The following is a 14512-nucleotide window of genomic DNA, read 5'->3' on the forward strand; positions in this document are numbered from 1 at the left end:
GACATGGATTATTTCAGAAATAGCAACCAGCAGAAGAAGTAATATTTAGATTTTTTAAAGTAAAACAAGCAAAAATAATACTACTGAACTTTCTTTTGTGTGGTATGCATATAAACAATTTTGCATGGTGAAAATATAGCATATTATTTCTAAAATTTCAAATTTCAAATAATGTCAGCAGACAGCAGAACAGCTGATTTTAGATTGCAAATAAATAGTACAGAATTAGAAGCTTCACGATACAACAATCTGATTGCCGTATTTCTTTTGTCAAAATGGTAAAATGAAGTAATAGATTTTGAATACTGTATAGAAAAGCTTTCAACCCTGTAGAAATTTAGAGTAGTTATGCAATTGAGTTCCACGAGAAGATAAGGAGTAAGCATTAGAAAATCTTCAAAACGAGCAAAAATTTTGAATCATTCCATATAAGAAATTTTTTTTATATTATATTTTCAACATATCTACCTACGAGGATATGCACTGGATATTATCATAATGTGCATAATCAGAGAAGTACATCAAAGGCGAAGAATCACTGCTAAAATATCACTGGATATAAATTTTTGATACCAAAAAGACTCACAATCAGAAACCGAGTAATGCAATTTAACATTTTAACATTCGTTGTTCATAAAGACAAAATAAAATAAAATAAAAAAATCGTTTCTAAACTGAAATGTGATGATCCATATAATGGTATTTAGCTAGGAACGAAAGCAAAAGGAGATATTTATTTCAATAAATATTATTTAAAAATATAAATATTTGATATAATATTTTCAAAGCAAACATTTGAAAATTCTGAAATTCAAAAAAAATTGTTTCTGTATTCTTATAAGTAAAGTGAAAGAACAATCAGTGCAACTCTTCTGGTGCACTGATTTGTAGAATAAAATACACAAAATTTACTATTACTAAATAGATTCACTGCGAAGGCTGATCGGTGGTCATTTCAGGATTGATTATTTTCGCACATGTGGAATTCGTTTCAATTTTTGGAAGAGACACAATAAATCATTTTAGAGGCAAAAAAAGTCAAATATCTTAGGACAGCAAAGGAAATTCCAAGCAACACAATAGATGTAAAGACAGGGGGACACAAAGGTTGCTCAGCAACAGTTAATCCACCAATAGCCCTAGACTAGCCACAACGAGGTTATCGGCGGAGGAAAGTAATGCCATGATAAAAGGTAGAATGCCGAACAAGTTTTGATGCATGAAAAAAAAAAGCTAGGGAGGGCTAACTATTTCATCCACCTCAGCCAGTTGGGGGGTTAAAGACAGAGTGATGACAATGTGCTCTTTGAAATCAATTAAAAGGAGACAAATAATTGCAAATATTTTCTGATTTGTCTTGATGAAATTATTGATGTCACCTCATCAGCTCAGTTGGCCATCACTGCTAAAGCTAGAAAAAATGCCAAAAAGTACATCAGAGAACGAAATATGCAATGTTATTCTAAAAATGCTTTGTGACCTAAGAGCATTGATATGTCTAAAGTAGTCTGTGATGACAGATGGGCCATCCAGTATGGTGGTAGGGAGTTCGATTTGTGCAACTGTTCATGGAAGCTATTGGACATCCAGTTGTGCTGTTTCACTGCATTATAAGGAAGTGTTGTGTGCCAAGGCAGGATTCACAGAACAATATGATGTAATGACAGTTGTAACAAAACTGCTCAATTCCATCACAAGCGAGAATTTTTTGCACTACTGCAGGAGGTTGAATCACCTTACAGTGGACTGCTGATGTACAACAATGTGAGATGGTTAAGCCAAGGAAAAGTCTTTGAAAGATTTGTGGAATACTATGAAGAAATTAAGTTGCTTAAAAAAACATTTCAAAGAGGTCAGCTCAGATGTGCAAAATGAAATCGAGCCCTTGCATATCAAGTACCAGCACGATTTTAAACTCAGTAAGTGATCAGTTTGGCAGAAGATATAATCCATTTAGAAGTTTAGAACAGAAAATTAAAATATTTATCCGAATGTATATAGTAGTATACACTATTTTGGAATTAAATGATTTCCAATGGCTACAAATTAAAAGATTAAAGTTGCAGTTAGATGAACACTTGAGTCCAGATGCTGGCCTTGAACTCATCCAACTGCAGCTTTAATCTTTTAATTTGTAGCAATTGGAAATCATTTAATTCCATAATAGTGTATACTACTATATACATTCGGATAAATATTTTAATTTTCTGTTCTAAACTTCTAAATTGATTATATCTTCTGCCAAACTGATCTCTAATCTAAAACTGAGTTTAAAATCGTGCTGGTACTTGATATGCAAGGGCTTGAGGATTCACTTTAGGATCTGGAAAGAAATTGCCTGCAGAATGAAGAGTGCCACTATGAACAAGAAATTTTGAATACTTGAAACTGAATACCAGAAACTTTTAGCACCCTTAAAAATCTAGCGATGGCTTTACTCACAATTTTTTCATTCTTGGCATTAAACAACATTAAAACAGACAAAAGAACTCAACTGACAGATGAAGTTAGTGCTACTTAATTGGGCTTGAAGTGCACAAAGAACCTACCTTCAATTTCAGACTTATTCATAAGACTCAGCAATAAAAAAAATAAAAAGCAATTAATTGATGTTATCAAATCAAATGCAATGTGTTCCATTTTTTTTTTTTTTCAGTTCAATTCAAAATTACTACTAAAATTGGTAATTTTGAATTGAACTGATTTTTGAAATAATTTTGAAACTGTTTTAATAATGAATCTCTTTCTTCATTATTATTATTCTACATGAGTCTGAGTTTGATTTACTTATAATTCATTTCTGTAATTATTTGATGTTTCAATATGTAATGCAATGCAATGCATAACACCAGACATGATTGGACAGTATTTTTTTTTTTTAAATAAATGAATATGTAAAGAATCGTTTCTCTTTTGTTTGGGGGACAAGGGATGCGAGCAGAGTCAAATTTAGAGATTTTCTGAATTTTTTACATGCCTAGCCTAAAAGGCTCACCATCAGTGGGCTAAGCATTAGATGATGCAGAAACCCTGTAGCAGAGACCAAACAAGAAACATTTTTCAAGCATCCAATAAGCAAGATGCCAGTCTCATGCAAATTCTTGAACTTCCACAGATGTTTAAAACAATTGTAGGATTTAACCAATATCCAGTTAAGTGGAGAAGATTGACATCATCCAATTGGCCAACTAGGCTGGCAAATAAATATAGTTAGGATAAGCAGCGTTCAAAAAAGACAGTGTTGAAAGGATGATCAAAATTTGGAAAGTGTGATGAGTAATTAGATATTTAAAAAAAAATATGTTGTCAACATTATGAATTAAATAACACCATATAAATAAAAGAAAAACGTGTTTATTACTGATACATATTATATATATACAGGGTGTTCGGGATAAATTTGACATATTTATAATTAATTATATTTTTCCGTAAGTTACATGTATTAACACACACTTCTCTTCATTTAAAAGTTTGGACCCTTCTTCATTCATATACAAGATGTCAGAAAGGATGGATAGCTGGAACCCACCTGAATCATGGAAGAGAATAACTTGTATCATGATGATTCATGCCCGCCATCAAAATAAGGATATTACGACTGCTGCCCAATGCTCCCTGAATACAGTAAAAACAATCAGGCATGAACTAGAGACTTGCAATGGTGACTACGAGGATGTAGCAAGAAGAAAGATCCCTAGCAGATGATCTGATTGCGTTCGTACAGCAGAATTCCTCGCAAATCTGCAGGAACAGGTGTTGAAGAACCCTGGCATTGGAATTCGGGCTTTGTTCGTGGAGTTGCTAACTGTAGTCAAGCACTGGATAACAAGGGTAGCCAATGGTAGGCCGTATGTATGGCAGCAGGATTCGGCCCCTTGCCACACCTCTGGGAAAAGTCAAAAATGGTTGTCTGAAAATTTCTACGACTTCACCAGTCCAAATGTTTGGCCTCCAAACTCCCCAGACCGTAACCCCATGGATTATTTTGTATGGGGCGCAGTTGAAAAAGACACCAATCGCACTTCCAGTAATACAAAAGCCCAGTTAATGGATAAAATTAAAACAGTTTTTGCGGCCCTTCCCAGGGAGACTGTAGCATCAGCTTGTTCGAGGTTCCGAAGCAGAATTGAAGCTGTGATCGATGCTAATGGTGGTTATTTTGAGTAAATCTTGTTGATAGTATTGTAATTAACTCTGCCTGTAATGTTTTTTTGTCAATTCATTAAATTTAATAGATACAAGGAAGATTTTCTTTTTCCTTACGAAACTGTCAAATTTATCCCGAACACCCTGTATATGTGTAGAAAGTTTTTTACCTTGGGTATATACTATGTCAACGATACCAAGCAATTTTATAAGCTAAGTTATAATCCTTTTTTCCCAAGTAAGAAAAACAGACAAGTTAAGCTTATAAAATTGCTACGTATCTTTAATATAGTAAAGGGTGTCCAAAAATTCACGCAAGATTTAAATTTAGCGCCATTTGCGCAGTAAAGTGTTGCCAACAAGAAAAAAAAAGACAGCGTGACAGCTGACAGTTCAGGGTTATTAAAAATGGAGCGCTACATGAAAGAACAATGCATTTTCATTGTTTAGCAATATTTTAAAAATAATGAAGGTTTGGCAACTACAGTTCACAATTTTTGTACAAAATATGGTCCGAATAGTGATTTAACTTCATCAACTGTGAAAAGATTAATTAAAAAATTCAAGGAAACTGGATCAATTAGTGATCTTATACACTCTGGCCGTCCTTCAACAAGTCGTTCAACAGAAAACATCGAAGCAGTTCGTGAGAGTGTTGCTGAGAGTCCAGGAACATCAATTTGGCACAGTGGTCTTGAATTGGGCATTTCGAGAAGCTCTCTACAGCGTATTCTCACAAAAGATTTGCAACTTTATGCTTACAAAGTTCAACTGACTCAAGAACTGAAGAGAGTTCGTTGAATGGATTGTGGAACAACAACAAGTGGATGCTTATTTTTCGAACATCTTGATTCGAACGAATCAAGATGAAAATGAGGCTCATTTTCATCTTGATGGCTTTGTTAATCGACAAAATTGTCTCATTTGGGGTTCCGAAAATCCACGAGTGATTGTTGAGAAACAAATGCATCAACAACGTGTCACTGTTTGGTGCGGATTTTGGGCTGGAGGCATCATCGGTCCATTCTTCTTCGAAAATGCGGCTGGTAAGGCAATAACAGTTAATGGTGTTCGCTATCGCAACATGATAATCCAGTTTTTTGTGCCTAAATTGCAAGATATGGATGTGGACGATATGTGGTTTCAACAAGCCAGTGCCACATGCCATACAGCCTGAGAAACAATTCAATTACTGCACGAGTCATTTCCTGGTCGTGTAATTTCCCGTTTTGGTGATCAGGATCTTACTCTCATCCTGAGATTTTTATTTAATAAGGTCAAAGCACCTTGTGGCAACTTGTTTAGGTAAAATTTATAAGCTCTGCATTACTTCAACCTTATCATTTTTAGGTCTGGCTCCCATTGACGAGACCTCAATAAAGGTCGAAACCGGTCTGGATAGTGGCCCTTGCCTTTAATGCATAGCATCATACACCTCCGCAAGGGGATGTGCTTTGCATTAGGGAAAAATACTAAGGAAAGTGATCGGAGCTCACTCCACCACAGACTTTTTGCCACAAGTTGCCTCAGACTTGCACTACGTGCAGGCACAAACTTGACTTACTTGTCTGTTTGCTTACTTGGGAAAAAAAGGATTAAAACTTAGCTTATAAAATTGCTTGGTATCTTTAACATATATATATATATATATATATATATATATATATATGGCTCACTCTTCTCACATAAACAGTAACCATAGTTAAGAGTTTTCCAGACTCACATAGCTCTGCTATCAGATACTGGTACTCTTATAAAGTCACACGCTCACATATGCCTAACAACAGAATTTTAGCCTGGACAGTAGCTTCAGTTCAAACTTAATTTCACTTTATAGTCTGTTATTATTGTGTACAATGTTTCTTTATGGTGTTTTTTGTGTTTGCTTTTAATGTTCTCATGCCTGAAGAAGTCTGCATTCCGACGAAACATGTTGTCTGTAGTTCATTTTAAAAATTTTATGGAATTTACAACCGTGTTAAAAAAACTTTTTTTATTATCCCGATGTTTCGATCTTTACATCAAGATCATCATCTGGAGCGTACATAAAACGGTGTAGGGACAGCGATATCACTCCTAATTGCATCAGGCCAAAGAGAAAATTCACTTCAACAAATGCACAAAGAATATACCACTGCATGGAGAAAGCTACTGAGAGAGCAGATCCAAGCTACCAGAAAGAACCTAGCTGCTACACAAAACCAGCTACTAACGCAGATATCTGGATAATCCTAGAAAGGATTAAGTACAACACAGCAAACCACATCCAACAAACGAAGAAAGAAAACCTAATTTCCAAATTTCAAAGACTAAAAGAACGACAAAACCAGCCATCATATTCAAAGTTTGCCACAGTGAACAACAACAACCAACCAGAAGCAAGAAACAACAGGAGCTACAAATCACCCGCAGGTATCAATAACATAATTAACCTATCTAACCATTCTCTAAACAAAGACAAAATCTCTATACTTAACAAAGGTTTAAATTTTGCTATAGCACTGAAAACGATAGACAAACTTGAAGTTATTTGTAATATGGAAAGAGGCCTAAGATACCTAATAACATAGCAGACAAAATACGTATAGAAACTGCGAACATTTTAAACCATAACAAAACAATAACAAGCAACATAACTAAACACGAATTAACAGCGATAAAATCACTTAAAACAAATCCGAACATAATAATAACCAGAGCCGATAAAGGAAATGCCACTGTCATTTTAAACCGTACCACTTATATAGAAAAAATTGAATCTGCTGGTCTCTGACAATAACACATACAAATTAGTTAACTACAACCACTAACAGAACAAAAAACAAAACAGAGAAACTACTTAAATTAATTACCACATGGCCCGAAGATACAGTCAAAAAACTGTTCCCTCATTACGTCCGTCCCCTAGAATTTATGGGCTACCAAAAATTCACAAAGAAAACACCCCACTAAGACATATCATTGAAGGAATTGATAGCCCGACGTATCACTTAGCTAAAAAATTAGCGGCAACACTCGAGGAGTTGGTAGGTCATTCCCCTTCCTATATCAAAAACACACAACACTTCATAAACATCATCAAAGGCATTACATTAGAAAAAGATGATTTATTAGTCAGTTTTGACTTCTCTGACCTCTTTACGAATGTCCCAATCAATGACACAATCCTTCTCCTACAGAACAAATTCCCTCCACATATCACGGCGCTTTTTGAGCATGTATTACGGTCAGGTTATTTTGAATGGCAAAACGCCTTCTACTTACAAAAAGAAGGCACAGCCATGGGCCCGCCATTATCCCTCGCCATTGCTAACTTTTACATGGAACATTTTGAGCAACTTGCCCTAGATTCCTCCCCTCTAAAACCTAAAGTCTGGCTTAGATACGTTGACGATGTTTTCGCAATCTGGTCCCATGGCTGCCAGACATTAGACACATTCCTTAGCCACCTAAACAAACAACACAAACGCATGCAGTTCACAACTGAAATTGAAAAACACAACACACTTCCGTTTCTAGATACACTTGTCACATGTCTTCCCTAGGGCAATCTTTCCTTCACTGTTTACCGAAAACCGACACATACGGGACAATACATACACATAAACTCCTACCACCACCCAACACAAAAACTAGGTGTCATCAACACGCCAAAAAACAGAGCCCAGGTGATTTGTTCCAGTGAACAGGCACTGAAAGACGAATTTAAAATTATCAGTAATAACTTACAAAAAAACGGATACAGCCAAAACACTATAAACAAAATTCTCTACAAAACCACAATAAAAAACAAAGACAAACCAGACTACAGTAAAACTATAACCATTCCCTACATTAAAGGAATATCAGACAAAATAAACAGAGTACTACAAAAGTACAACCTCAAAGCCACCTTTAAACCTCCTGCAAAATTAAAAAGCTTACTCACCTCATCCAAAGACCCACTCCCTCCACTAACTCACCCTGGAGTATACCGGATTTATTGTACTTGCAACATACCATATATAGGAGAAACAGGACACACTATTCCTATTAGACAAAAAGAACATAAAACGACACATTAAATATAATAATTATGGTGAAGCTGGCCTTTCTGATCATGCCCTGAATACCTTACACAGAATTGACTGGAAAACCACCAGCTGTCTACATCACACTAGAACATGGTATGGACGGAAATTCAAGGAAGCCTGTGAGATTATCAGCAACCACCTCAATCTGAACAACAATGATGGTTTAAAAAAATCCCAAACATATGGAAGGTATATATTCGACCTTCCTCACCAAGAACAACTATAAACAGGACTGTAGAAAATCCAGTATTGTAAATCAAAAATAAGAATTGTAATACTAAAAATAGGACACCAATTGTTTCTGAAAGAAAACCATCTAAAAGAATGTTTATTCCTGTCATTGTAAAAATAGAATTTAGCTTGATTTAAAATTTATTTTTTATTTTTTTAAATTTTTTTCCACCAGAGGTCACGCCAGTAGAATAACATGTGATCAAATCATTGTTTCTCTAGCTTACAGTTAATGATGTAACTCAGCTTGTCCTGTATATTTATGTACGCTCCAGATGATGTGAAGATCGAAACATCAGGATAATAAAAAAAGTTTTTTTTTAACACGGTTGTAAATTCCATAAAATTTTTAAAATGAATGCTGATCACTTTGTAACCCTAAAAGAAAGGAATGTTATGTGTAGATTAAATTAATTTGTTTTTCTAATTCTCAGAATTAGTCAGTAAATAATATGAACACACACAAACATTTCTTCATTAAAAGTCAAAACAGTTAACATCATTTGAAATGTGACTTGTCATTTCTGAATGTTGCTAGTGAATATTTTATTTTCAATGACAATGTCCTTGTAACAAGGAAGAAATGTATAGCAGTAAAATAAAATATTCTATATTTTATTTATGTGTATTAATCATTATTTAATTTATAATAACGTGGTGTGTAATGTTTTTATTACTAAATCTATGAGGATGATTTGGACAGACTGGGCAAATAATAAATGGTGTCATTTCAATTTTGCCAAATGTAAGGTTATGCATTCTATACTGAAGAGATTAGATGAATATTATAATAATAGAAATCTGATGGAAAGCAGCTCATGAGGCAAGAAACATAAGTGATTGTGGACAGGAAATTGACATTCAAAGGTGTACTTGCTGAAGTGTAATATTGCGATTACAATGAATACAAACTTGTAGGAATAAGAGCTCTCCTTTTACAAATCTGATAATGCCACAAGCAATCTACTGTACTCAGATACAAGGCTTAAATGGAGAGAAGACAATGATGATTAAAAATTATCTGGCTTCTGATGTTACTGGTCAGGCAATTTGAAGAAAATATAAGCTTGTGCGAGAGAAAAAAAAACACAGAAGCTAGTACTGAGACTACTTAGTGCATTTAAAGATGCAGGAAAAATTTTTCAATTCATGGCAAGTGCTGAAGGTATGCAATGTACAAGTGGAATAAGTTGCATGAATTAAAAGGCATTCCTTGATAAGTCTTTGGATTCCTTATATGTGCCTATATAACAACTGATTGAATTAACGGTTCTCCATTAAGATTATTATTATATTAACTGGGAGAATCAGGAAATTAGCATGTAACTAAATCTCTAAGAATAATCAAAACAAGTTAATGGCAATAATGAAAAATAATTTAAAATCAAATTAGGAAATTGTTTTATATGAAACTTACTATCATAAAACTGGGGTATTGAAGCATAATTCTGAAACTGATAGAAAGATCGCTCTAGCATATACTCTGGATTTATTTCTTCAACTCTTAACAGATTAAGAACCATGTTGTAGGTAAGATGAAAAGCACTGTTAATAGGATCTGGCAAGCCCTGCATAAAATAAATGTTCAAGCAAAAGTTTCAATAATTTCTACAATCAAGCATGAATTTTACTGTAATATGAACTCATGAGTATATGCAATCAACTAAAGTGAACTTTAAGGACCAAAAGAATAATTTATTACAATAGAACATTGGCTGGCAAATCTCCTTTAAAATATCTTGGCATTATGGGACTTTTCAACTACTGTCTGGAGTTAAATAATTAATAAAATTAAAATTATCTTCTAACTAAATTTTGACCTTGACATGAAAGTCATCTTCAGAAATATTATCCTACACACACTACATGAAAGCAAAAGACACTATAATAATGTCCTCCATTATACTACAATATGACTACTAACAATTCACTTGCCTAGTCTGACCTATAATAGTGGGGGAAAAAAAAAACTTTTAATTAATTCAGACATTAATTCTTGGACATGTTATTAATCCTTTTATCAACCCTGCCACTATTACCATAATAATTTATAGTTTTGAGTGCTGGTTCACCAGAGTTTGAGTTAATATCCTTTACTGAAGACTTATTGTATTTGACTTAGAATCCTGTTGGAATGGAAATTTGCAAAGAATTGTGGAAGGGGGGGGGATGTTGGAGGTGGGTGTGAGATCTTGTTGACATTACTCTTGCAAACCTGTCAAAATCAAAGCCAACAACTGATGTGATTTTCAGATAAGGTATTGGAAATATCCACAGGGAGTGATTCAAAAAGTACAGGTGACAATTCGTTGCAACGAGAACACAGTTCAAAAGAAAATTTAAACACACTTATGGGACCTTCATGAAACAACTACATCTAAACAGCAAAGAAGGCTTTAAAATGCCTAGAATTCAGTCAATGCACATCCAGTCCCGACAACAACTCGTTCTCTCAGATTGCCTAGAGTTCAAACTTGTAGCAACAATCTCAGGCTCATCAAGCTCTACCAACTAACATAAAGATTACATTATGAACTGGCTGCTTTAAACCTGACAGGGTTGCAACAGCAATGTTAATAGGAGTCAAAGAGCTCCCCCCCCCCCAACCCAACAATACATGTACAATTTCTCATTTCCACTCCAACAGAACTTTTGGGCAAGGCTAATCACAGTTAACAAAAACTTCGGGCAAAGATATTAACTGAAAAGACCTAACCTGGTGAAACAAGACAGCTGTAAATTATAATAATATAAAGTAGTAGGATGAATTACAAGGATTAATAACAAGATATCAAATTCCTGATATATACTCAAGGAGTGTACAGGATATTATCACAGTATTACCTGAATGTTATATCATTACTAATTCATATAACTTTTCCCCCAAACAATTTGTTATCTGTCAAGACTTCAAAATGATCAGATCTTATATTTCTGTCTTTGAAGACACTTTTCACTATATCAATCAACTCAGACTTTGGTCTTTCTCTGGATCTTATTCCGGCCATCCTAAAAAAAGAACACTTGTTTTGCTAACCATTCAATTTTTAATTTTGCCATCTGTTCATTTCCATATTCTTCTCACAGAACTCTAATATGTCTGTAGTCTCCAGTCTTTGATCAAAGATTTTATTTCTAAGGCAGCTCTCAAATCCATAAGTTACAACTGGTTTAAACACTGTCTTGTACACAACTAGTTTAGTATTATAATAAGTTTAGTTTAATCCTTTATCCAAGTGTGAGCAAACAAAGTTTGCACCTGAAAGTATCTTCAGGATGCAAAGGTAGAGCAAGCTAACATCACTCCTATCTCAGTATCTCCCATAATGTAATGCAAAACACATCTCCTTGCAGATATGTATAATGTTATGCATTAAGGGAAGGCCACTACCCAGACTAGTTTCAACCTTTATTGAGGTCTCTTCAGTGGGAGCCAGGCCCAAGTGGAGATACCAAGCAGAAGCATTAGCAAGGTCATCTCTACCTATAGCAGTTGCCAAACAGCATGCCACCTTTTTATTAAATTATTCTGGATTTAGAGAAAGATGTTGAAAGTTTATTTTTCACTTGGTTAGACTATAGTAAGTTTAGTTTAATCCTTTATCCAAGTGTGAGCAAATAATCACTCCTATGAGTGATGTTAGCTTACTCCACCTTTGCAATGAGTTGCCCGGTGTTGTACTCCCTTACTCCCAGTCCTGAAGATACTTTCAGGCGCAAGCTTTGTTTGCTCACACTTGGATAAAAGATGAAACTAAACTTACTATAGTCTAACCAAGTGAAAAATAAACTTTCAACAATAGTTTAGTATTTTGTTTAATTTCTCTTTTATTCCATACAAAATGTATTAAGTTGAGTTCCTGTCATACCAGCTTTGCTAATTCTGCTATCTATTTCCATATTTAATTTACCACCTTCACTAAAAATTGTGCCTAAATAGCTGAATATTTCATTTATTCTGGGGTTCACCATTCAGGATAATACAGTTGAGGTTTTCAATGTTTCTGCTTATTTTCATCATCTTTGTCTTTTTATTGCAGAATTTCATACCAAATGTACTGCATCAGTTATTCACAATTTAGTCAACAAATCTTGCAGATTTGTGCTAGATTTATTCAGAAATATAACATCTGCTGGAAAGAGCTGAAATTAATATTTCTGATTCTGATATAAGATTTAATACTTCTTTCAGGTCTTAGACAGTGGAGATAATCCACTGTCTCAGACCTGATTTAACATTAAATCATCTTTCAATACTCACTTCAATTCTAACTACTAATTTACAACTCAAATATAAACTGTATTACTTCATATAACAATTTACACCATATTGTAAATGGGTTATTTACACTATGGTTGCTTTTTCCAGATCTATACAAATTAAATAACATTTCTCACTTAAGTGTTGTAAAGTGAAATGATTTGCACCTCTGTTTGGCCTTAACCTAGCTTTTTCATCTAAGTTACTTTTCCAGAACTTTTCTTAGTATTCTTTTCTCAATTTCCTAAGCCTATTCTCAAGTATGCTTGCATAAATCTTACCTGGAACACTTAATAAAGAAATTCTCTATAATTCTTACATTCAATTCTTATTTCTCTTTGGAGATGCAGAGCTCTACTCCAATCATTACGAATTTGACCTTCTCACTAAGCCTTCTGAATTACACAGTTTACCCTCTATAAAAAGCTTATGTATCCATATTGGAGCATTTCTGGTCAAATATCATCTACTTCAGCTGCCTTTCCACATAATGGTTTTCGATTCATCAAGTTTTTAATGCCATTTTTCTACTTCAAGTACTGACATGCGATTCTGATTGCATTTCTGCTGAGTGTTTTCTACCACTCAGTAGGAATGCACTGCTTGTGTCATTTAGCAATCTTTCAGAGTAATTATTTGAGTCATCCAAAATATTTTTATCTTCAATTTTTATCAACTTGATCACCTGATTCCTTCTACTGTACTCTTTTCTCAATTTCTAAGCTTTTACAATAGTCTCCAGAATGTTTTGCCACCTTCCTGATATGCATTTTTTATGTTTTTACAAAGTCGTGCTATGACTTTTTGCTTAGCTAGTTTTACACAGTGCTTAGCTTTCTTCTCTGTATTCTTTAAGAGCAGAAGCTAACTTACATGCCAGGAACTATCAATATGCTTTCTGAGTTCACCCACCATGGAGTTCTGACTTCTCTACCCTTGCAGACAACCTCACTAGATGCCTCTGTAGGTGAATCAATGTTTTCTTAAGGGTGATCTGCCACTGAATCTCTGAGGTTTGAGTCTTCTTTTTCAAACACTCATTTTTTCTGAATAATGTTTGGTATTTGAGTCTACGGTTCACCTCTAAAACTTTGGCTTAAAGTTTTCTTCTTTTCAATATGAAAAGATAAAAAAAAAAAATTATCCTTCACAAAACTAAATAGTAATCACTTCCTATTTCAAATCCTCTGTATACTCTTGTGTCCTGAACCAACGGGAAAGCACACTATCAACAATAACAGTTAATGAGATGTCTAATTTCTTGAATCTTCTCTCCATGCGAATTTGTGCACATTTTGATGTTGGAACATTGTGTTTAGTATTAACTAATCCATGTCCTGAACAGAAATCCAGCAGCCATTTACCATTATTATTAGCTTTTCTCTTTTCTCCAAATTTTCCCAAAATATTTCTGTCTAGTAATCATTTCCTATTCTGCTGTTTAGGTCTTGAACAAGGACAAATTGCCATTTTTATTGTGTCAACTGCCTTCAATAATGCCTCAAAAAAACTCCACTTTTTCCTTAGTAGAACCTTCTGTGAGACCATAAGCACAAATAAATAAGTCACTGTCTGGTTCCCAATTTTAATATATCTGCCCTCATCACTAGTTGATATCACTCCATTCAAGAATATTATCCTCTTATTTAGTGTTGAATACTATAGCTACTCCTTTTCCCTGATTACTGTAGCCCGAATATAATATCCTGTATTTGTTCCATAGAAAGATCTCACTTGTTTTTGTCTTCTTTATTTTAGAAACAGCTATTATGTCAATCTGGTACTTATCCAATTCTTC

General features: G+C 34.3%; 1 protein-coding gene across 1 annotated transcript in view; it reads right to left on the reverse strand.

Annotated features, from left to right (window-relative positions):
- Nucleotides 1-14512, reverse strand: part of Mtr4 (exosome RNA helicase Mtr4) — a 432027-nt gene that overhangs the window by 167419 nt on the left and 250096 nt on the right. The window contains exon 15 of the mRNA XM_090390948.1: nucleotides 9871-10021. Coding sequence (XP_090247074.1) covers nucleotides 9871-10021 — 151 coding nt within the window. The remainder of the gene's footprint in view (nucleotides 1-9870; nucleotides 10022-14512) is intronic.

This window comes from Typopeltis vanoorti, chromosome 3 (genome assembly GCF_054136105.1).
Source record: "Typopeltis vanoorti isolate ZY-2024b chromosome 3, IOZ_Tvanoo_1.0, whole genome shotgun sequence".
In the NCBI taxonomy this organism is placed as follows: domain Eukaryota; kingdom Metazoa; phylum Arthropoda; class Arachnida; order Uropygi; family Thelyphonidae; genus Typopeltis; species Typopeltis vanoorti.